Consider the following 21853-nt stretch of genomic DNA (forward strand, 5'->3'; position numbering starts at 1 on the left):
ATTGAGGAACTCTGGAGCCGCAATAAGGCTCCACACCCGATTCCACACACAACACGCTGCGCTCTTCCCAATGGTACTTTCACTCACATACATAGCTATCGCAAAATTGACGAAGAGCTACTTTTATAGGATGACCATTGCGTACAAGAGCAGGCTGCGTATTGCATAGTCCGGCCTAGTTTTGATCCCGATCCGAGGCGCCGGGTGTACGTCAAACCTTTCGACCTCGTGACCCCATTATTAACGTATTTTCTGATGAAACACATTCGACCTTCTAGCATTGTCTACCATTTGACTAATTGAGGAAAGGGTTAAATACCCAATCACTCTCCGATTCCTAGCCCAGAACGGCCTCTCCGGCAGTTACACGTGAATACGTAGTTTACAAATAACACTGAACTATACCTCTAACTATGTATTATAACTTATATGAGACTTTGTTTATATCCAAGAAACACCGCAATTCAGTCAGGCATAATACCGTTGACAGAGGACGCGCGCTTTCCAAGAACGGGAAAGCTCCCGATGTGCGTTTAGTACACCCATACGTCGATCTCTCGGACGTCCTATTCACCCAGTACCGTTATTTACGTATATAGCTATCCAATGAGGTCCTGAATGACAGTGGATTCGGGCCAGATTATTGATAAGCATGCAGTATTTTTCATCATGATGCGAGATTTAGGTGGATAATTCGGCCAAAACAATAAGCCGATGGCCGAGACGTTGAATTACTGGTAAAAGATATAAATTATCATAATGCGACCGAAATTGCAATTCCATGAACATTTATTTGATCCACACCGTGGCTAAACCCGATATTTCAACATGTCTCAACATGCGCTGGTTCTGAAGGAATTTGGGCACCCTCTCGTCCTGGAGAGTCGGCCCATTCCCAAGCCAGAACCCAATGAGATATTGATCAAAATACTGTCTGTTGGATGTATGGTATCCTAATATAGCTATCGGCATCCTTCCATTCCGCTGACATTATTGTAGTGAACCCACACGACCACAAGATCCGAGACCATGGCATCATCGTCAAAGCCGAAGATTTACCGTACATTGGGGCAAATGATATCGCCGGCTTGGTAGAGCTGGTGGGGTCAAATGTATCATCTTTCAGGCCAGGCGATCGAGTGTTTGCGCAGGCCAATACGAGAAGCTTAGACGGAGGTGGCCTTCAGCAATTTGCCACAATTTCGGCAGATCTGGTTGGTAGGACCCCTCCATCGGCCAACCATGACGATGTAGCAACACTTCCAACTGTTGCCATGGCTGCATTTATAGCCTTATTCCATGAATCTGGCCTTGGTCTTCCGCTCTTTCATGGGATGAAGGAGTTCGATTACCCTTCGCAAAGCCTGTTGGTCATCGGGGGCGGGTCCAGCTGCGGCAAATTGGTCATCGAATTCGCGCGACTAGTAGGCTTCGGCAAGATAATTGCCATCGCGTCCAAAATGCCTGAGAAAGAGGCCGAACTGAGGAAACTAGGCGCCACGCTTGTAATTGATAGACACGCTGAGAATTTGGCAGAGGAAGCCCGCAAAGTTATCGGCGACGACTTGATTTATGCCGTCGACACAATCAACATCGGCGACGGCCAGAAACTTGGAGTGACCCTGCTCTCAACCCACAGGAAGGGCACACTCATAACGCTTTTACCTGGAAATGTGGATGAGGCGGCCGTTGCAGATAAAAATGCAAGGCATGACGTGCGATTCTCGATGGGCATTGGACATTTACACCGTGAGCTGGGAGTACAGTTCTGGCAACATATCACCGGCTGGCTGGACTCGGGTAGCATTCGATACCTGCCATATCGGGTAATAGGCGGTTTGAAGGCGGACGAGGTCAATGCGGCGCTGGACAAAATTGCCCAGGGAGAGACTGTGAAGAATGTTGTGCACCCGAACGAGGATTGAATCTTCCAATACTGGTGAATCTTTTGAAACCGTTTTGTTTGTACCTTATGTCAATATGTCAATAGGACAATCCGGCCATCAATACAGCATGGAGAGTGATCCAAGTCACGTCTTGATCCCTTCGTTAAGATCGAGATCAGGTCTGATCGCGAGACAGTAGCACAGAAGGCCGAGACCACTCGCTCAACATCCGACGTTGTTATCTACTCTAACGCCTCTAGTCGACAGGACTACCCAGACGCAGCCGCCGTAGCACTCGACAATAACTAAGAGATAGTCGAGGCGCAACAGGTGTAAGTACCCTGAGTACCCTGAGTGAAGGCTGCTTCAGCCATCAGGCGAGCCGTCCTCATAACCAGTATAAAAAGGTGCGAATGGCTACCCTGGACAACCATAAATTTTTCACTTATTAAGAGCCAGTAACTTCACAGGAAATTATACTACCGCCCATCGATTTTTTGATGGCTCAACATAGCAGATCCCTGAGCAACTATGAGTGCTCAGGGAGTAATCCGTCATCAGTCAGGGAGCATACGGAAATAGTGGGCAGAAACAGATCACGTGCGAGCGATGACTAAGATTATGGTAAAAAGGACGCTTAAAACAGCGTCAAGAGTAGCCGTTTTCGGCGTCGAATTTACCGTTACCTAGCGTTGTGGCGTAAAATAAGTCTTCAAGAACCTTCACGATTGCGTCTTTCCTTAGAACACTCGATAATCAGACTCTAGGCAGTCGTCTTGTATTCTCTTCGAACAATCTTCTCTGATACAGTTCACTAGGTATCTCATATTTGACAAACGCTAATTATACGATGCAGCTCTATTATATTCGTAATAATCGTGCTAAAAGAAAGAAAGTAGGAGTGCTCCGCGTAAACAAACATAATACACGAGTGGTTCCCTATAGTCTGCAGTGAGCAAGAATAATTTATAAGCCGGCCTTAATACGTTGTTCTTTAGTAAAGCAGCGTATTAAGTGAACCTTTTCTACGTGGCTTTTGAAGGCCCGATGTCAACGAAAAGCAAGACCGCAGAACTTATCGGGGCAGGAGATAAACTTGTCTCTTTGGAAATAACCGAGGTGCCTCTCGAAATGTTCCCTGGCTTTCCGTGCTGTTGCAAAGTAGCATTAGTACGTCGGCTCAAAGACGTAGAATAGACAGTGCCGATTAGTCAGAGAAATTAGACGGTCTCGTGGTTCTGGCGAGGGAGAAAAGCCTTGCTCTAATTGAGGGGGTTTATCTGGTAAGGGGCCTCTGACTTTTAGTGTGGAGTGTATTCCGTGACGCTTTATTTGGAACTAAATTTCCGGACGGTACCCTTTCCACTCGACCGAGATTTACGAGTGCATTAATCAGAACTATTCGTCGAAGATTGTTATCCCTTTTAGTAAGCTTATAACACAGCACTTACATTAATTCCGCTACTCGACGGCGCTCTTTGAGACAGTAGACGATCTTCTCCGGCTCGTATATATCTTGTTTGATATCTAAAAGCGAGGGAACTGGGATACACACCACTGCAATAAACCCCAGCAAACTGTTCCCCCATTCAAGTCCCATTGACTGATACATGCTTTGTCCAGCCAGGGGTAGTAATGCACCCATGCTACTACGCACGACTGTGTTTGCAGCCAATGCGCTGGCCGCAAATATCGTAAACGCATCAACCAGATATGTAGTGATACACATGAAGACGGCAATGTTGCCTATCCCAACAAGTGCGGTGCCAATGATTGGCACGATCCAGTGTGTTTTGTAGTATGCAGACCAACCATATAAGAACAGGCCCACTGGGATAAAGAACGCGCTAACGACAAGTGGCGGCAGACGGTATTCCGGCTTCATGACACCTGCGGGAGACTGTGGGGTAGGTTTGGATTTGGCCTTGAGGATCCGATCGGAGACCGCGCCAATTACAAAGAGACCCAGTAGCGAGCCAACACCCATTCCGAGGAATGTCAGACCGGAGGATTTGGTTGGAAACCCGTATTGGTCCTCAAAGGCATAGGTGAAGGTTGAAAACATCAGATACTGGTATCCGTAGTCAATTCCCACGTAAATCGAGCTTGCGAAGACGATGGGCGATAGAAACAGAATTTTGAATGGCCGGATAACGGCTTGAATAAACAACTGCTTGGTCGAGAGACCGTTGTCTCGTTTTGAGCGGAGGTCCCATCTGCCAGTTTTTTTGATGAGGAGTTGCGTTTTGCGCTTGAGAAGAACTGTCGGGCATGTTTCACGTAGGAACAAGAACGATATAACCGTACAGAATCCGCCAATTACGGTGAGCACCCAGAAGACCGAACGCCAGCCGTTGGCCGCTGTCAAATACCCTCCTGCCACGGGGCCGATGACGGGTCCCAACAAAGGGCCGAGGGTATAGATGGCGATGACACCTCCACGTTTTTCCTGAATGATGAGATCCGCAATTGTGCCTCCTCCTGTTGTAACTGGCACATTAGCAATCTGATATGTACTAGGAGGCAGCGAAAGGGAAGGAAACAATGGAACTCACCGTTTGTGACAGGCGCGGAGCCAAAGCAGCCCTGAAAAAACCGAAAAGTGATGAGCATCCCCAGGTTGGTGCTCACCGCACAGGCAACAGTGAGCACCGTGAATCCGATGTTGCAGACGTGGTAAATAATGGCTCGTCCCAGGAGCTCGAGTGCAGGAGCCAAGATAAGCGGCCTAATGGCAAATCCGAGAACGTAGACCGACACGACGAACCCAGTCAACAGTGTACTCGAGCTATGGAATTCTTCCATGAGCTGGGGGACACCAGGCGCAAACATTGAAGATGCCAGAGGGGTGATGAATGTCAGCGCACTGACGATTCCAACGTTGGTGAATTTAATGAAGATGCTGAAGTTGATTGGATTGCCAGGGTCTTCGGGGCCTTCCCAGTCGACAATGTTAGATGCTTGAGGCACCACAGTGGTCTTTTCAACTTGAGGGACTTCATGTTTCTCTTCATCCACCAAGGATCCCTCCTTGGAGAGTGCTTGACTAGGTGAGGATTTTACGAGATCCATTGAAGTATAGACGGACCTCGCATCGGGGTTAGTGGCGGTTGGAGACGCCACAGCGAGTGAATCCGATGTCGACGAGACCATATTGCTGCTTCTTTCGTTTTCCGAGGCAGTGGAGATGTCAATATGCCAAGTGAAGAGGAGAATATTTAAGGGACAATATGAAGAAGGCCGAGAATATTTTTCCTAACGTCGTACCTGACCTAAGGAGAAGTGTATATATCCTCCAATAAGAACAGTCAGACTAACAAAGAAACGCATCCATGGTGCTCAAGCCCAATTAGGAAAAGCGGCTTCTCCCTGCATTGATGACCGGAGATAGTTCATATTCCCTATATCCGCTGGGTCTTGCCCCTGCTTATCTGGGTAGATCTTCTTCACAGCACTCGCACTGAAGACAGGAGAACGACGCTCCAGGCTCTCAACCCCCTCGTATTCAACCGAACAACAACGCTCCCGAGAAGATATCAAGGTTTAGACTTTAACTATACCTGCACGGGTGGCGGAAGTGCATTTCCACTAGTGTAGTGCTTAACCCCAGATGCCTTATAGGATACATACGGAGTAGATATACATAGAATGGCAGGGATTTAGCTCTTAACCGAGTTAAATCTTTCGCCTAATCTAGTTGTCAATCGTTAGACCCCCTTTTTGCAACCTTCCTTCATCCTCGTATGAACAGGAACTGGGTTCCTTTCAGAAGAGGTTCCCGGAACCCGCTTAGGGATGAAGTAAGAGAGATAATTTTGCATATTGCATGAAGACCACACTGACAGAAATAACAGTCTGGCTTATGCCGAGATGTACTGGGCCATGGCAGTGATGTTCCGGCCAAATGCGCCCCGATTCGAGTTATACGAAACCGACGAGTCGGATATCTTACAGTCAGTGGATTTCCTGATGCCTCTTCCCAAGTTGGACAGTCGTGGAACAAGGATTACACTCCACTAGGCTTGAGATACGGAAGGGATCATGGTATGTGAAAGATGGTGAAGTGATAGACATGGAGTAGCAATGTCTTGAAAAAAGCGGAGGGCACGACTGTTGCAGTGGTTATACAGATTGAAGGGTCAATTGATGTGTGAGAGGAGACGGTATCCGAATGTTTATATCAATATTTTTGACGTGAATAATTTGAAAGGGATACGACGGATTGTAGGTACTTCTTGCATTCTACGTAATTTGAATTGCTTTCTCCAGGGACCGGGGTACTATCAAATCAGACTAGGTGGGCAAGAGGATTGACAGCCGATTTCTGTTCCTTGTCAACGGGTTGTGGTAGATCGATATTGAGAAAATCATCACTTCTCGCGTCTGTTCGCTCGCGTTGTCATTATTCGGGTTGGAGAATGGGGAGTCTGTTGCTTCTGATACTTTGTGACAATATCTTAAGTCCACAGATTGCCTGGTTTTTCAGTCTGTATTGGCTGAAGAATAGACCTAGTAGTACCGAATCGTGATATCAGAGCAAAAGCCAATTGCAAAAAGAATCCTATGCTAAACAAGCTATGTAATTGTAAAACAAGTGGTAACCACATCGAACGCTGCACAAGTCAAAATCATGAGTACCATCGCTCGTAAGAAAACGCCATATGCCCGTTTTGATGTTAAACATGAGTATCATAACCATTTTCTTCATCATCAACAATGTCAATGCATGCTTCATTCTCCAGGATCCTCGTTTTAGAAATCCTCTAGCTCATCACTATCCCATTCATCCTCTCGGTCATTCTGCACTAGCTCCAAGAACCGCTGGAGCCCGATCATACCACGCGGCTCCTGAGGGACGCCATTACGTGGCTGCTCCACTCGCGGCGCAGGTCGGTTACGGTTGCGATTGCGGATTTCTGCCATGGCGCGAGCTTGTTCTTCGCGCTCCATGGCTGCGCGGGCTGCGGCATCAGGGCCCGGATTGTTCGCACCGGGACCGCGGGCTGCGTCTGGAACGCGAGGAGGTACGGGTGCAGGGGGAGGAGGGCGGTGGTGGCGATCTTGATTGTCGTCGCTAAAGTCAAAGTCCCATTCTGGGCGATCGTCATCCTCATCTGAGGAGCTCCAGTCACTGTCAGAGTCGTTCTCAAGCCCGACATCTTGCGGGGCTCCATCGTGATCCTCGTCGTCGAAGACAAGCAGTGCTTCTGGGATCTGGTGCAGAGCTTCGGCACCTTCTGGGTCCAGTCCATCGCCACCTTCCAAATCCCACAGGCGGTTATAGCATGTGCTGCTGGTTTGATTGAAGTGACTATACGGGTTGTCGGGGACCAACCAGGCAGAGCACAGATAGCAAAAGTGCGTATCGCACTGGAAGCAACGCATGTGGTTGCAGCCCATGCGTTTCTGGCAGGGGACGGTGCATGTCGGGCATTGGGAAGTGTACAGACGCATGTATTCTTCGGTGGCTTTTTCCTCAACCGACAACTCCTCAACCTTGCGCTGGGGCATGCACCTGACAAGTTCACCATGCCAGCCTTTTCGACAGACGCTGCAGAAAGCGTAGTTGCACTCTTCGCATATAGCGACTCGCTCAGCGACAGGAGGAAGATCTCCCTTTTCCCCTAGTGGGTCATAAGTGGCTTCCTCCTCATCGCCCGAGGCATCGGCGTCGTCGGCATCGGCCATTGGGTCAGTGGGCTTAGGGTGCCGCTTTGATCGGGCTGCACCCTGGCACCACTGGCGTGGGCAATATACTGTGGTCTTGTCGGATTCGATCTTCTTCTTGCGCTTGAGAAAGACATATCGTTGTACTGTCTCTGTGGATAGAGGGATTTCAAGGAGCTCACTCGGGCCGAGCGTACGGTCACGCTTCTTACGGCGAGGAATCTGGCCGTCGCCAGGCGCAAGTGTTGGGCTCTGGCTCTTTTCGCAGTCCGGAGCCAAGCACCTCACGCTGTCCACATCACCTTCCGCAATGCAAGTGTTATAGAAGTCTTGCAGACAGGGGACACAGAAGACGTGGGCGCAGCGCAACAGCCGGTGGCAATTGGCGCCTTTCTTCGGCTCCAGACATACCTCGCATTCGAAGGTTTCTTGCTCAAACTTCTCACGCTCGGCCTTGCTGTTGAAATCCAATAATGCAATCTTCAGGTCCCGTGATAGATATAATTCTCCGTCCGTAGTATCCTGAATTCCAAAAGCCGACTCGGCCGATTGTTGAAGATGGTCAATATAGGTAAAGACCACCATATCCCGCCCGCATTCTTCCCACAATCGAGAGCAATCGTCGGTCAATTTCGTGAGGACTGCTGGCGGCAGCCAGAACGGATGGGTCGTAAGCCGCACAATCGGAGGTTTTTCGTTGGGATATCCATCGGGCAGCTCGATACTCAGATTTAACGGGGGAGATGCGAGAGGATGTGAACGTCACGAGCGGCCGTTTGGCCCAGATCGGGTTTGAAGCCATCGACGGAGGTGGGCGGTGTTAGCGCCGGCGGGGGTCCGACATCGAGCGGCTGTTGAAAACAGACTTGAGCAGGCGACGGGAGGGTTACAGGAAGCTCAAGAGTCGCCTTGAAAGCATTATCCGGGTCGATCTTGATTTCTGGGTAGATGGCAGCGATGGAGGACAACTCGACGGACCGATCGTCCTCGGCCTGAATTTCGGCCATACTGGGCGGGCTCAAAAGTCAGGAAACAAAAGGATCTTTTTAGGAGGACGGTATCGTCAAATCGTAGTCGTACTACCCATACGACTCGTAATATTCCGTACGGGTTAGCAGGCAGCGACCATGGCTGCCGTCGCAGGAGGGTAGCGTACAGGGTCTGTAGTGGAGATGGCGCGCGGGTTTATAAATCACCCCAGTGGCGACTAGAAAGAAATAGGGGAATGATCTTGTCTGCTCGCAGAACTTTCAATAAGCGCTCCAACGACAGCACACTGGGTAAAAATAACCCACACTCAGGGTACTCTTGCGCGGACTATTCGTGATCGGTCCTGACGAGTCCACTGTGCTGGGGAGGGGTCTATCAAATGATGTAACAAGAAAGCGGGAGTATAGAATGACAGGGACTGCGTCATGATTTGAAGCAAATCAGTGAGATGAGGGTAGATGAAGAAGGAGGACAAGATGAGATCAAAGAAAGAGAAGGATGGGAGGCGAGGGAGGCGAGAAGGAAAAAAGAACTCTCCCCTTTGGTGCCTGAAGGGAGTTGATTTTTGTGTCATTTTGGGAGGGGAAACCCCGCCAAGTGCTCTTCCTATCTTATCGGCCGTTATCGGCCCTTATCGTCTTTTTATCGGGCCGACCCTAGTGACCAGCTCACTGCGACTACGACTACTCCTCCGACTGGGAGGTACGTGGACGACGGACTACTGCTTGAGACGTGGCTATACGTCCGAATCCACTTAGTTCCTTACCGCCTTGTCTCTACCTTCATTTCTCAAGGAGCACGAGGACTCCTGCCCATTTCAAAATGGGCGACACCCCACTGGCCTCGCTGTCCTTGACTCACGTTCATTACGTGCGTTGTTCCTCCTATGCATTGTTTGGCTTTGGGCTGCAGCAGGCTAACTGTCCCAATAGAACCCCGAGGATCCGTTGTCCTTTGCGTCGGCATGGCTGGCTCTACTGCCTCAGGCTCTGTGCGTCTCCTATGCCACCCTGGTCTGGGCTTCGAGAGAGATGGAGGTGATCCTCATGTTCGCTGGACAACTGGGTTGTGAAGCGTTGAACTTTGTGTTAAAGCGCATCATCAAGGAAGAGCGACCCAAGGGTGAGTGTTATTGGCCCAGCATTACCTTTCCCCGTGTCCAATCTATTCCACTACATAAGGCAGGCAAGGCACTAACGGCGTCAATGCGTGTCTACAGAAATGTTCGGTAAAGGTTATGGCATGCCATCCTCCCACGCCCAGTTTATGACCTATTTCGCCGTCTACTTGACCCTCTTCCTTGTGTTCCGACACACTCCATCCTACGCAGGCTCCTACCCTTACTCCGATTTCCTGCTCCGGAGTGTTCTGACAGTGGGGCTTTGTGCCAGCGCGGTCGCGGTTTCGACCAGTCGCGTCTACCTGAGCTACCATACCCCCCGACAGGTACTGGCGGGCTCTGCAGCTGGCCTCTTATGTGCCTGTGGCTGGTTTGCGGTCACCGGCCTGCTCCGAAGCTCAGGTTGGATCGACTGGGCGACAGACCTGACGCTATCTCGTCTTTTGCGCATTCGTGATCTGGTGGTCAGTGAAGATTTGGCCGAGGCCGGCTGGCAACGATGGGAAGCTCGGAGGTTGAAAAAGCGCCACAGTGAAACAGGCAAATCGGACTGAGAAGATTGGGTGCTTGAGAAGAACATGTAGCATTCTGTATAGTTTGTTCTTTTTGCCGTCCAATATCCGTATCTGTTTATTATGACCAGAATAAAGATTCTCGAGGGTATCTGCCAGCTCTCCCGTACAAAATATATTTCAGTCCCGGCACTAGGTACCGCCTTCCACCTGCAGCAGCCGCCGGGTGACAATTCGGACCATTCGACGGGAGAGAAAAAATGACTTCGTCCTTGGGGCCTGAATTTCTCTCGGGTACGAAACTTCGCACGCAAGCAATTATCCAAAAAATAGTTTGTTTGACTTCTCTACGGCACCAAATTACATGGCAAAAAGAAAAGGCAAAAAAAGAAGTAACTCCGAATAGGGGAATCGAACCCCTGGCTGTCGTGTGAGAGACGACGATGTTAGCCACTACACCAATTCGGAAGTCTGTTTACCAACTACCACTAGGCTATCGTGGCTGGTTGATGTCTACTGCGGGAGTATTTAAATTCATATCATAGCTAACCACTATATTCCATCTCGATATGGACCTGGCCATCCTACCTACCAAGTCCATCCATGACCTCATTGACTCTGGGTGTTCATGTAGAGAGCAGCTGACGGGTAAATAAGCCTCGGGATGTTCATCGTTTAAATTAATATCTGATTCATAGTGTGTCAATCGATCCGTAATATTCAAGTGCCTGACCTGTTCCTGGCCTTTGACTGCAGGCGACGATCCGTGGGCGGAAGAGGGCCGATCATCGATAGGCCTGGACCACGTGACCGATATCAGCCATCATTGATCACCGCAACTCCGCGGTCTGCTGTCGCGCGCAACTTGGCCAAACTCATACAACCATGGCCCCAGCTGCGAGATGATCCTGCCCGGTGAGGCCACTTCATTCTCAAGGTGCTTCAACTTTCATCCCAACTCGCCTTCACCCTAATGTCCCTCCTTTTCCGACCAGTCACATTGCGCCTCTCAACCACCTCCACCACCACCTGCACGATCAACTGTCCAGCGTGTATTTTGTGAAGTCACCCTTGCTTGAGAGAACCCCAAAATGGATATTTCCACCGCTGCCACCGACTCAAACATGCCCGAACCACAACACCACATTGTCATGGCTGATGAGGTGGATCAGACTGGCACGGATATCTCCCCTGTCTCGGATGCCCAATTGATGGAGGAGGTTGCAGAGGGTCTGCGGCAAGAGCAGGCCTCATCAGCCGCGCCAGGTGCGATTCATAATTCCTCACAGCCCGAGGCGATCGGAAAACGACCTGAATTGCGACGAGACGGATCAGCCCCTCCACCGCCGTTACAACCTCCTCCCCCCGCACCCGTTCAGCAGAATGTGGACCGAGCAACTGACTCGTCACTGAGCCTGGCTCAATTGCGGAGACTCGTGCAAGAGTTGCCCAAGATTGAACAATCCGCATATGCTTTCGAATATGCCGATGCGCAGCCGTTCCCAGATGAGCTGGAAGAGTGGTTCCAGTACAACGAGTTCGATCGCGTGATGTTGACGGGTATGAAAGCCACATTCGAGAGGCAATGGGATGCTTTCTGTCAGCAGAATGCTTCGGCTGCTAGTGGGAAGTCGTGGCTCGATGTATCCGAGGACCTTCGTCAGTCCTTCATGATGCGCTCATTGGACAATCTGCAACACATGGACGTTTCTGTGCGCTTGGAGGCACTGGAGAATATTTGCTATGCAGCTACTGGCGTATGGGGCATCACAGGGGGACAATCTGTCCCGGACTATCCTGCAAACATAGACGCCCGGTCAGCAGCCGAGACACCCCAGTCAAAATCACTACAGATTGACTGGATTGAGGAGAATGTAACCCTTCTTCAGCGATGCTCTGGGATTCCCGTCTTGATTTTGAGATTATCCCAGCTGTTTGATAAGAATCGTGCCACGCTCGGCGCAGACCCAGATGGAATTGAATTTGAACGGCTTAATCCAGGCGATATTGCCGCGCCGGAGCGCGAAGCCAACCTGGTTCTTACCTTGCTCTACTTTGCAATTGAGGTTGGCCGACGACAAGAAGCTCGAGACCCTCAGAACACTTCGATTCGCGACGCTCTTGCTCAATCGAACCCTTGTTTACTCGTTACCATTGTTGAAATCATCGCGCGACTGAGATGGGACGAATCAGCTAACATCCCTCTCACAAGAATTATTCTTTTGCTGTGGAAATCTCTTCTTCTCGTCTTCGGTGGCAGTGACCAATTGAAGAGGACAAAAGAGGTCCTGGAGCCTCCTTTGATCTCCGAAGAGGACGCCGCAAATCGCAGAACACCTTTCTTGACCGCGAACCCCCTCGACTACCATATTTTCCGTCAGGAGATCACGTCCAAATACCCTTCTTACAACCCCCTCCCTCTATTGTTCCTCTTGAACTCGAAAACAATTCTATTCTACCACCTCTACCGCAGCATCCCAGCCGATCAACCTCCTCAAGTGGTCTTTTCTGCGGAGTCGGTCCACCGATTGCCGGTGGAAATGGCTCTATCCTTCAACAGGCCGTTCATATCGCGACCCCGGCGCCGTCTCCACCACCCTCTCCAATCGGCCCTGGAGGGAAGGCCGGCAAGAAACAAAACTACCAGACCAATCAAAATTTCCCGCTCATGTATCCCCCATTGGATGACACCAGCAATCGTATCGGCGGAAAGGGGACGACAGAGCGACAAGATGTGTTGGTGGGCAAACGGTGGGAGGGCAGCGATGTGCCTGCATCCGTCATTGAAGCCGGAAAGCTTTTCTCCACCCATGTTAAGATGACTCGGGCAATGCAACAACTGTGGGAAGAGCGCGAGAATTTTATGAAATACGATCGGGGCTGGAACTTTGAGCAGTCTCACCCGCGAGTTCCCGATTTCCCATCGCTTGATGATACTACTACCGAGTTGGAAAGCTTGGACCTGTCCGAAAGCGATTCCAAATCCCATAAAAAAGAAACGGATGATCCAGATGTACAGCGACGATTGGATGCCGTGGAAGTATTTTATGTGAGTAACTTAGAAAGGCCTGATCAGATGTGCCTAGCTGATATCTTTTTAGGCTCAAACCTTGGCTCATCTTCAGTCAATAACAATTGTGTTCCTGAAGATCATTTTGACGAACGTCAGTGCTGTGGTGAATCAGGCGAATTCTCAGACCTCCCAGAATATGAGGTACGTAAAGCGGACTGACCTAAATTAACACCCGTATCTAATCGTCGAATAGTAATGGCCATGGCATCAATGGTTCATCTGCAGACTTCTTCTCTGATTCCTCCATTGACGAACTGGATAACATCCGGCTACGAGAAATTACTGGTAAAGCCGTGTCCGGTACATTACTTCTCCTGTTGAAGTGGTTCAAGCGATCTCGTAAGTTTGATGTCTTGTCCAACAAGTTGCTCCCGTATGTACCCTACTAACCCATGCAGATGTTCTTAAATTTGAATACATGACCCAGCTACTACTTGACTCGAATTACTTGCCCCTGATTCTGAAGATGTTCGCCCATCAGGATGTGGATCAAGCCGTGGCGCAGAAAAATGACCGAGAAGACCTGGCGTAAGTGGATTCGGCCGCTTCTTTCATATCGTGTGATACTAAATCTTGAACACTACAGTTTCTTCCATTTCTGCAGCGAACACTCTGATTTCGCGGCGCAAACTCAACCGGGCGATGGTGACACTGAGAGTGAGGATGAAGCTGTCCCGCCCCCTATCTCCCGCCATCGTCCCAACATGAGAACGGGCAGCAGCGCTGTTCGGGCTCTCTCAGCAGAAGAGTCAATTGCGGGGATACTTGACGGTCCGACACGCCCTGAAGTCGATGAGCTCGGCTATCCCACCGCTCCACTGCCCAAGGAACCCATCACTGTCTTCTCCTTCCGCAACTTTTTCTCTGCCATAAACTACCTTCACATCATGCAGAAGATTACTCGTGATAAGGCGCATCGCTGCCTCCTGCTCGTGCAGTATAAGTCGAGCACGATCCTCCGAAAGGGTCTCAAGATCCCGGACCCTCATCTGCGGTTCTACACCCTCAAGCTTTTCAAGTCACAAGTGCCCTACTGCGGCCGCAAGTGGCGCCAGAGCAATATGCGCGTCATTACCGCCATCTACCTGTACTGCCGACCAGAGCTTCGGGATGATTGGCTTGCTGGCTCAGATGTTGATGCTGAGGTTGAAGAAGCACTACCTCTCGAGCAGGCTCTTCGTGGACTGACACACTGGTGGCATCTACGTCAGTATAAGGATGTAATGGCTGGATCTGAGGGGGCTAGCATGATGGAAGAGGAGCGTGATTTCTTTGTTCGGGAATTGGAGTCTATGGGCTGGGGCTTTGCTGATGAATTGGCTGGTGATGACTCGGATCATAGTAATCCCATGGTAAACGGGAATGAGTGGGAGGGCGGCCAAATGCCAGCGGAAGGTGGTTGGCCACAGTGAGCATCATGAAACTACTGCACAGCGACATAGATGATTTGCATATACCCTTGCTAGTGAGACCGATCATTGTACCTTTGCTTCTATGTTTTATGTAGTAAACTTTTGTAAAGCTTTCTATCCCTCGCGGTCGGATGGCGAATAACGTAGACTTTGAGGTACCTTGGCCAAGGACGGGGTCCTATCGATAAGCACCCACTCACGTGACCTCTACTTTTTTTTTTCTTTCGATCAACACCTGGGCAACGGCTCTCCAGCATCGAACACCCCATCGCTCCCTGCCCACCATGTCGGACGAGATCGTTTGGCAGGTTATAAACCAGCAATTTTGCTCCTACAAACTCAAGTGAGTGTTTTGTCTAATTTTCCCACCCTCGAACCTTTACCTGCGTATGTTTGTCGGCTTGTCGCTCCCGACACCGCTGGCCATGGCAGTGAATTGCAAAATGAGATAGAGAAAACATTTTGCTAACTTTGAAAATTGTGCGCTTTAGGACTACCAAGGAGCAAAACTTCTGCCGCAACGAACACAATGTCACTGGCCTGTGCAATCGGCAGTCCTGCCCGCTCGCCAATTCGCGATATGCGACGGTGCGCTCCGACCCCGAGACTGGAAATATGTACCTGTATATGAAGACTATCGAACGTGCCCACATGCCCAGCAAATGGTGGGAACGTGTGCGTCTATCCTCCAACTACGCCAAGGCACTGGAGCAACTCGACGAGCGCCTGATCTACTGGCCCAAGTTCCTGGTCCACAAGTGCAAGCAGCGCCTCACCCGCTTGACGCAGGTGCAAATCCGCATGAGGAACATTGCCAAGGAGGATGATCGTCTGGGCGAGAAGATTGTGCCCAAGCTTGCGCCTAAGATTCGCCGGCGCGAGGAGACTCGTGAGCGGAAGGCTTTGTCGGCGGCCAAGGTTGAGCGTGCGATTGAGCGTGAGCTTATCGAGCGTCTGCGTAGTGGTGCTTACGGTGACCAGCCGCTTAATGTTGATGAGGCTATCTGGAAGAAGGTTCTGCGTGGCCTGGAGCGTGCTGGGGAGGGCGAGCGTGATGAGGATTTGGATGATGGAGAGGAGATTGAGGATGAAGAGGAGGGTGTTGGTGAGGTTGAGTACGTCAGCGACCTCGATGAGGAGGAGGACTTGGAGGATATTGAGGACTGGCTGGGTGGTGACTCGGCCGACTCCAGCGATGACTACGATGAGGATGATGAGAGCGATGAGAGTGACGATGAGAGCGCTCCTAGCGAGGACGAGAAGAAGCCCAAGCCTGGTGCTAAGCGCAAGAATGCCGCTCCCCAGGCCAAGCCGCGGAAGAAGGGCCCTCGCATCGAAATCGAGTACGAGACTGAGGGTGTTGGCAAGGATCATGTCATGGCGTAAACTATTCGCTGGATGGGTCGGGAAAAGTCTATGTGATCTTGCATGGCGTTTATGGGTTGAGTTTTTTTTTTTCTTTCAATGTGTTTTTACTACGATCGGGCATCATACCCAGTTATTGCATCAATTGCTATACATATCTGTCAATATGGGTCTAAGATACTTTTTTTTATGTCAATTAATTTCGTTTCTATCTGTTTTGTCTGAGGTTGATTGACCCGCGATTGCTCTGAAACCTAGTATGAGATCACGTGCCGTCGTCATGGGGTCGTGTTTCGGTGATCTTCATGGCCGCTACTCTTCAACTTCAAATCTCGTCACACACAGAAGCCGGCTCTTTTGTGGCAAATAACTTTGATCGTCTTCAGCTTCAAGACTGACCCAGTCTTCAATTCCATCCACTTCCGTACGGCTTCTATTTCCGCACTGTTGGGTTCCTTCAAGGCTCTAGCTCCGCATCACCCCCACCCCACATCGAAGCTGTCCTCTACAGGCCACACGTTGCACGACTACGCGATAACCATTCATCAACTGCCGTTAATTACAGCAAAATGAGCTCGTATCTAGCGTCTTTCACGTCCTCGTCCTCCATCTCCAATGCCCTGGGATCCAGACTCAACAGCCTCCGCCGGGCCATCACACTAGGCGATGAAGGGGACGACCCGGAGAACGAAGACTGCTCGCACATCTCCAACGCTCTCCGAGCATACTACACAGATAAGGGACGACCCTTCCCTAGCTGGCTCCCTCCTGACCCCAAGACCCCGGCTGCCGCTGCAACCCGCCCCATCGCGACCGCCTCCTCCGGACAATACGGCCAAGCTCCCGCCGGTGCCTACGGCCGGGGTGGCGGTCTAAGTGATATCTGGGGTGATTCAGGCGCACCCTCGCCAGGCAGTGCGCAAACTTCCAGTCTCCGCCGTGGCCGTGGCAGCGGTGCGAGTGGTGCGAGCGGTTCAGGGCTGGCACCTTCTCAAAGTACTCCGCCCGGCCCTGTGATGTCCCCCCGCCTCAGCTCTCGCAGACGCAGTCTCATTCACCTTCATCAGGTGGTCTGCATCCCGCAGGGGCTCGACCACTGCCCAGCCAGCGTACTGGGTCCTATCAGTCGACGCAGTCTGGACGGTCTAGCCAGGATAGTAGGTCCGGGGCAGGCTCGGCGCAGGAACGATTGCGGGCAAGGTTGCATGGTGGGCGATCCCCCAGTCCGGGAAATCTCGATCCAAGCGTTCGCAAGCCCGTAGGAGGAAGGCAATGGTAGGCGGGGGGATCTGGGGCTCGCATTGGATTGATTGCATGGCCCGTCAAGCATGGCGCCCGGAGTTTGATATCATTTTCCGTTTTGGATGTCGTCTGTGCTTTGTCTTTTTCTGGTTGTAAATACCGTTTAAAGCTTGAAACTCGTTAATGGAAAGGTTCATCATTAGATTCGTTCTTGAGTTATCCACCTTGAAGTTTCTATTCATTGAACTTCTCGTCTGCGTAGGTCATTGAACTTAGCATCAGGGGATGTCAATCGCCGGCGTGACTGGCGCTGATATTGTCACTTCTGTCCGAGTCTGGGCTCTCACCTCTCGACCCTTCATGTATCCAACCCACACAAGATCAGACAGGACCATGATACGCGATGACCCACGCCCAGCCATTGGATATCAAGTCGCGTGGGATGGCCAACCTGTGCTTGTCATCTCGTCTCCCAAATCCTCAGACTTTGCCCAACGGAGGACATAGATCCGCTTAGCCAAGCCACCACCCACTAAGCTTTGCGACTTGCAGCAAATGAGGTCCTCGGCTTGTGTGAGACGGGAAAATCCCGCAAGTCCCAGCGCCCGGAGATCGCTGGGGCGAGCCAACTCAGAAGTCAGATCCCGGGTTGCTAACTTGGTTGTCCCAACTCGTCCAGGATTCCTTACCCTTCTTTACCCCCAACCCCATCCACACTGCAGCACCGTTCGGAACCTAGTTTCCTCAGATCCAATCGTCGTTCAGATGGTCGGCCCGCTTTGATTTTCGGCCCGCCATGGTCCTGAGCGCTGAGTGGATGGCAATGACTGCCTTTTCGCCGAGGTGTCGCCGACACTGCACTGGAGTCTCCATGGGGTTCCCCAACCCAGCGTTGCGGATGCGTAATAGAGGAGATGCACTCGAGGTTTTCTCCATCTCCAAGCCGGACACTGTCCGAAATCACTCCCAGATCCCGTCCCAGTCCATGTGATATGCCCATGTTTTTCTCGGCTTTGCGGGCCTCCCCGAGTCTTGCTAGTTCTCGTCTCGGCCCTTGGTCTCGGTATTGTCTTCTGCCGCAAGTTGCAACGAAGGGTTATGCTATATCCACTTGCCAGGCCCGAGATCCTGCACTGTGATCCACGGGAAGCCGGGAACCTTCCAGACGTGCAGTCCCGAGGATACACACCGTGACAACTGGAAAGACTATTCATCCAATGCGCAAATCAGATTAGACGACCTTTGGCAGAGGGCAGGTCCAAACTGGCTTTGCCACTGGACGCCCTGCCCGAAAACCTTGAGAGGGCGACTACTGTACGTTAAGCTTCTTAGTCACTACCATTCGTCCAAATGCTCCGATCAAACCCCCCAAATTCCCCGGCCTTGCCTCCTCCACATTCTGGATTGCCCCTGCCAGGCATGGTGATGCATTTTCCAATTGGCCCAGCCATGGCCTATGCCAGTCTTGGATGGCCGGTGAGCGCCCGCGTTTTCGTCCCCGGGTCTGCGGTGCTCTTCGTTTTTCTTCTTTCCGGGCGAGGGCTGCCGGTGCCGTCGCCGAACCCGTGGTTGGGCCGGCTGCTCGGGTTCTTTTCTCCACTTTCCTCGAGTCAAAACAGACTGTGCTCTGACGAGCCGCCTCTCCATCCAGTCCGTACAGCGGAGTAGCTGTACTCCAGATGAATTTGGGAGAAACTGGGGCGGATCCCCAACCTAGTGTTTCTTTTTCGGTTTTTTTTTTTTTTTTTACTAACTTCTGTGTTTTTATTTCAAGGTTTCCCCGACACTTCTCCACTATCGTTTCTGGCGTCAAAGTCTGGCCGTCAAAGTGTATTTCCGGTCGTCATTCAAACTGTTGGTGGTCGTGTCTCTGCAGATCGGCCTCAAAATATTAATACTCCTCGTTCCCCTCCCCTCATTCTTCTTCCCCAGGTCTTTTTTTCCTAACGACCATCTCCATCATCCTTATATCCCACTTCTCCAGACTGGGGTCAACCTCGTCACCTTCTCTGGGGTTTATTCTTTGATCCTTAATCCTATTTGTTCTCCTACTTTCTATATATACCCGCATCCCTTCAAATCAGGGGTGCACAATCCTGCCCATCATGTCCGACCTTAAGGATGCTGAGGTGCCCCATGACTCTCACAAGGAGGCTGGCGCTTTCGAGATCGACGATGTGCACGAGCAGAAGATGGAGAACCAGATGAACGAGGCGGCCATGGACTCCGAGTTGCAACTGCTGGAGGAGCAGCTGCAGACTCTGCCCAAGCCTCGCTTCGAGCTCACTCTCTCCAACCCTGCCCTCTTCACCTATATCCTGGTTGCTTTCGCGTCCATGGGAGGTCTTCTTTCCGGTCTCGATCAGTCTCTGATCAGTGGTGCCAACCTCTATCTTCCCAAGGATCTGCACCTGTCCGATTCGATGAACAGTCTGGTCAACGCTGGTATGCCCCTTGGTGCCGTCGGTGGTGCTTTGATCCTGTCCCCCGCCAACGAGTATCTTGGCCGTCGCATGGCCATCATTGTTTCTTGCATCTTGTACACTATTGGTGCGGCCCTGGAGGCTGGTGCCATCGACTTTGGTATGATTTTCGCTGGTCGTTTCATCCTCGGTATGGGTGTTGGTTTGGAAGGTGGTACTGTTCCTGTCTACGTTGCGGAGTGTGGTAAGTTTGCATTTCCAATCCCTTCGTTCTGGTACAGCATAATGCGCAAGACTCGAGACTAACAAATTCGAACTCTATAGTTCCCCGCAAGATCCGTGGTAACCTGGTCTCGCTCTACCAGCTCAACATTGCGCTTGGTGAAGTTCTCGGCTACGCCGTTGCCGCCATGTTCGTCGGCGTCCCAGGTAACTGGCGCTACATCCTTGGTTCCTCCCTGGTCTTCTCTACCATCCTGATTGTGGGTATGCTCTTCATGCCCGAGAGCCCCCGTTACCTGATGCACAAGAATCAAGAGGTCGCCGCGTACGGCGTTTGGAAGAAGATCCGCGGCTTCAACGACCTTGAATCCAAGGATGAGTTCCTGGGCATGCGCCAGGCTGTCACGGCCGAGTCCGAGGAGCAGGCCAAGACCAAGAAGTATGCTTGGATGGACTTTTTCACCGAGCCCCGTGCCCGCCGTGCTATCGTCTACGCCAACATCATGATCGTCCTCGGCCAGCTGACTGGTGTCAACGCCGTCATGTACTATATGTCCACCCTGATGACCAACATTGGCTTCGACGACAAGACCTCCGTCTTCATGTCCCTCGTTGGTGGTGGTTCCCTGCTGATCGGCACCATCCCTGCTGTCCTGTACATGGAGCGCTTCGGCCGTCGCTACTGGGCCAACGTCATGCTGCCCGGTTTCTTCGTCGGTCTGATCCTTGTCGGTGTTGGCTACACCATCGACTACAACAAGTACCCCGCCACCGCGCAGGGCGTGTACTTAACTGGTATCATCCTGTACATGGGCTTCTTCGGCTCCTATGCCTGTCTGACCTGGGTCGTCCCCTCGGAGGTCTTCCCCACTTACCTCCGTTCATACGGTATGACCACCGCCGACGCGAACCTGTTCCTGTGCTCGTTCATCGTCACCTACAACTTCACCCGCATGATGGAATCGATGACTCGTATCGGCCTGACCCTTGGCTTCTACGGTGGTATTGCCGTGGTTGGCTGGTTCTACCAGATTATCTTCATGCCCGAGACTAAGAACAAGTCTCTGGAGGAGATTGATGAGCTCTTCTCCAAGCCGACTTCTGTCATTGTCAAGCAGAACCTTAAGCAGACTTCGCAGGTTATCAAGGATCTGGCGCATTTCCGTCTGCGTAAGGTGTTTTCACCGGAGCCTTACAACTAAGGGAGTGACTAATTGACTTGGTCATGACTTTTGATGTGGCTGTTTATATTCTTTGTATGTTTACGGTTTGGGATGAGCTTGTTATGTAGTGATGATGCAGTTATACGATGTACTGAAATATACCCCAACTCTCATTGTACAATCTGGATGTGGTGACGAGTAGATCCATTACTTTAACAAGATGTTTTCTCGTACAACTTCCGAACATCCAGCCGCAGACAAGTGGTCCTGTTAGCAGGCCAGCAACACAGTGATACATGCCAACAGAGGACCATGGTAATTGTTCAGTGACCTCAAGCCTTGGAAACCACTTGCATCCATATATTAACATGGTTGTGCCTATTTGAACGGGTCGTATTGGTGGACTTTGCGCCAGAAGGTAGAGAGTGTTGTCTGTATCTAGGGTCGGTCAATAGTAATAGTCCCATACTACCTAGCCCTCGGTAACAATCCCTTGCTATACCAATAAAGCAACAAAGCATAAGCATGAAACAGACAAGTAAACCCAGCCAATAAAGACCTCTCTCAATCACACCCCCATTTTCTCAGTGTACCTTGAATATCTCCCTCCCCCAACTGGCAGTATCAAAATTGTTTGCCCCCTCCACCTCACCACACCCTCCATCAGGCAGCACACCTTCCCAAACCGGCATTTTACACCATTTGAAACCAGTTCCGATATCCCCCAATAGCCAAATTGCCCCTGTGGTCTAGTGGTATTGCCGTATCCCTGCCTTCG

General features: G+C 51.1%; 8 protein-coding genes across 8 annotated transcripts; 6 read left to right on the forward strand and 2 right to left on the reverse strand.

Annotated features, from left to right (window-relative positions):
* Positions 1–828: 828 nt before the first annotated feature.
* On the forward strand, positions 829–1925 carry N7458_009946 (zinc-binding alcohol dehydrogenase family protein; the record flags this gene model as incomplete). The annotated part of the gene is made up of 2 exons (XM_056913328.1): positions 829–943; positions 1000–1925. The coding sequence occupies 2 exons, from the start codon at positions 829–831 to the stop codon at positions 1923–1925; spliced, it is 1041 nt and encodes a 346-aa protein (XP_056762177.1).
* Positions 1926–3333: 1408 nt separating this feature from the next.
* On the reverse strand, positions 3334–5039 carry N7458_009947 (MFS transporter; the record flags this gene model as incomplete). Its single annotated transcript, XM_056913329.1, has 2 exons — positions 3334–4367; positions 4442–5039. The coding sequence occupies 2 exons, from the start codon at positions 5037–5039 to the stop codon at positions 3334–3336; spliced, it is 1632 nt and encodes a 543-aa protein (XP_056762178.1).
* Positions 5040–6638: 1599 nt separating this feature from the next.
* On the reverse strand, positions 6639–8560 carry N7458_009948 (RBR-type E3 ubiquitin transferase; the record flags this gene model as incomplete). Its single annotated transcript, XM_056913330.1, has 2 exons — positions 6639–8270; positions 8315–8560. The coding sequence occupies 2 exons, from the start codon at positions 8558–8560 to the stop codon at positions 6639–6641; spliced, it is 1878 nt and encodes a 625-aa protein (XP_056762179.1).
* Positions 8561–9365: 805 nt separating this feature from the next.
* N7458_009949 (phosphatase PAP2 family protein) lies at positions 9366–10217 on the forward strand (the record flags this gene model as incomplete). The annotated part of the gene is made up of 3 exons (XM_056913331.1): positions 9366–9413; positions 9476–9665; positions 9763–10217. 3 exons carry the CDS (start codon positions 9366–9368, stop codon positions 10215–10217), a joined length of 693 nt encoding a protein of 230 aa, XP_056762180.1.
* Positions 10218–11266: 1049 nt separating this feature from the next.
* Positions 11267–14660, forward strand: N7458_009950 (FAR11/STRIP family protein; the record flags this gene model as incomplete). The annotated part of the gene is made up of 6 exons (XM_056913332.1): positions 11267–12676; positions 12736–13224; positions 13277–13389; positions 13442–13587; positions 13647–13776; positions 13835–14660. 6 exons carry the CDS (start codon positions 11267–11269, stop codon positions 14658–14660), a joined length of 3114 nt encoding a protein of 1037 aa, XP_056762181.1.
* A 284-nt stretch (positions 14661–14944) lies between these two features.
* N7458_009951 (ribosome biosynthesis protein MAK16) lies at positions 14945–16046 on the forward strand (the record flags this gene model as incomplete). The annotated part of the gene is made up of 2 exons (XM_056913333.1): positions 14945–15003; positions 15152–16046. The coding sequence occupies 2 exons, from the start codon at positions 14945–14947 to the stop codon at positions 16044–16046; spliced, it is 954 nt and encodes a 317-aa protein (XP_056762182.1).
* Positions 16047–16594: 548 nt separating this feature from the next.
* N7458_009952 (uncharacterized protein) lies at positions 16595–17287 on the forward strand (the record flags this gene model as incomplete). Its single annotated transcript, XM_056913334.1, has 1 exon — positions 16595–17287. One exon carries the CDS (start codon positions 16595–16597, stop codon positions 17285–17287), a length of 693 nt encoding a protein of 230 aa, XP_056762183.1.
* Positions 17288–19372: 2085 nt separating this feature from the next.
* Positions 19373–21114, forward strand: N7458_009953 (putative MFS sugar transporter; the record flags this gene model as incomplete). Its single annotated transcript, XM_056913335.1, has 2 exons — positions 19373–19934; positions 20015–21114. The coding sequence occupies 2 exons, from the start codon at positions 19373–19375 to the stop codon at positions 21112–21114; spliced, it is 1662 nt and encodes a 553-aa protein (XP_056762184.1).
* Positions 21115–21853: the final 739 nt, after the last annotated feature.

The sequence above is a fragment of the Penicillium daleae genome (assembly GCF_028827525.1).
Source record: "Penicillium daleae strain IBT 16125 chromosome Unknown utg000008l_segment0_segment0, whole genome shotgun sequence".
Taxonomy (NCBI): domain Eukaryota; kingdom Fungi; phylum Ascomycota; class Eurotiomycetes; order Eurotiales; family Aspergillaceae; genus Penicillium; species Penicillium daleae.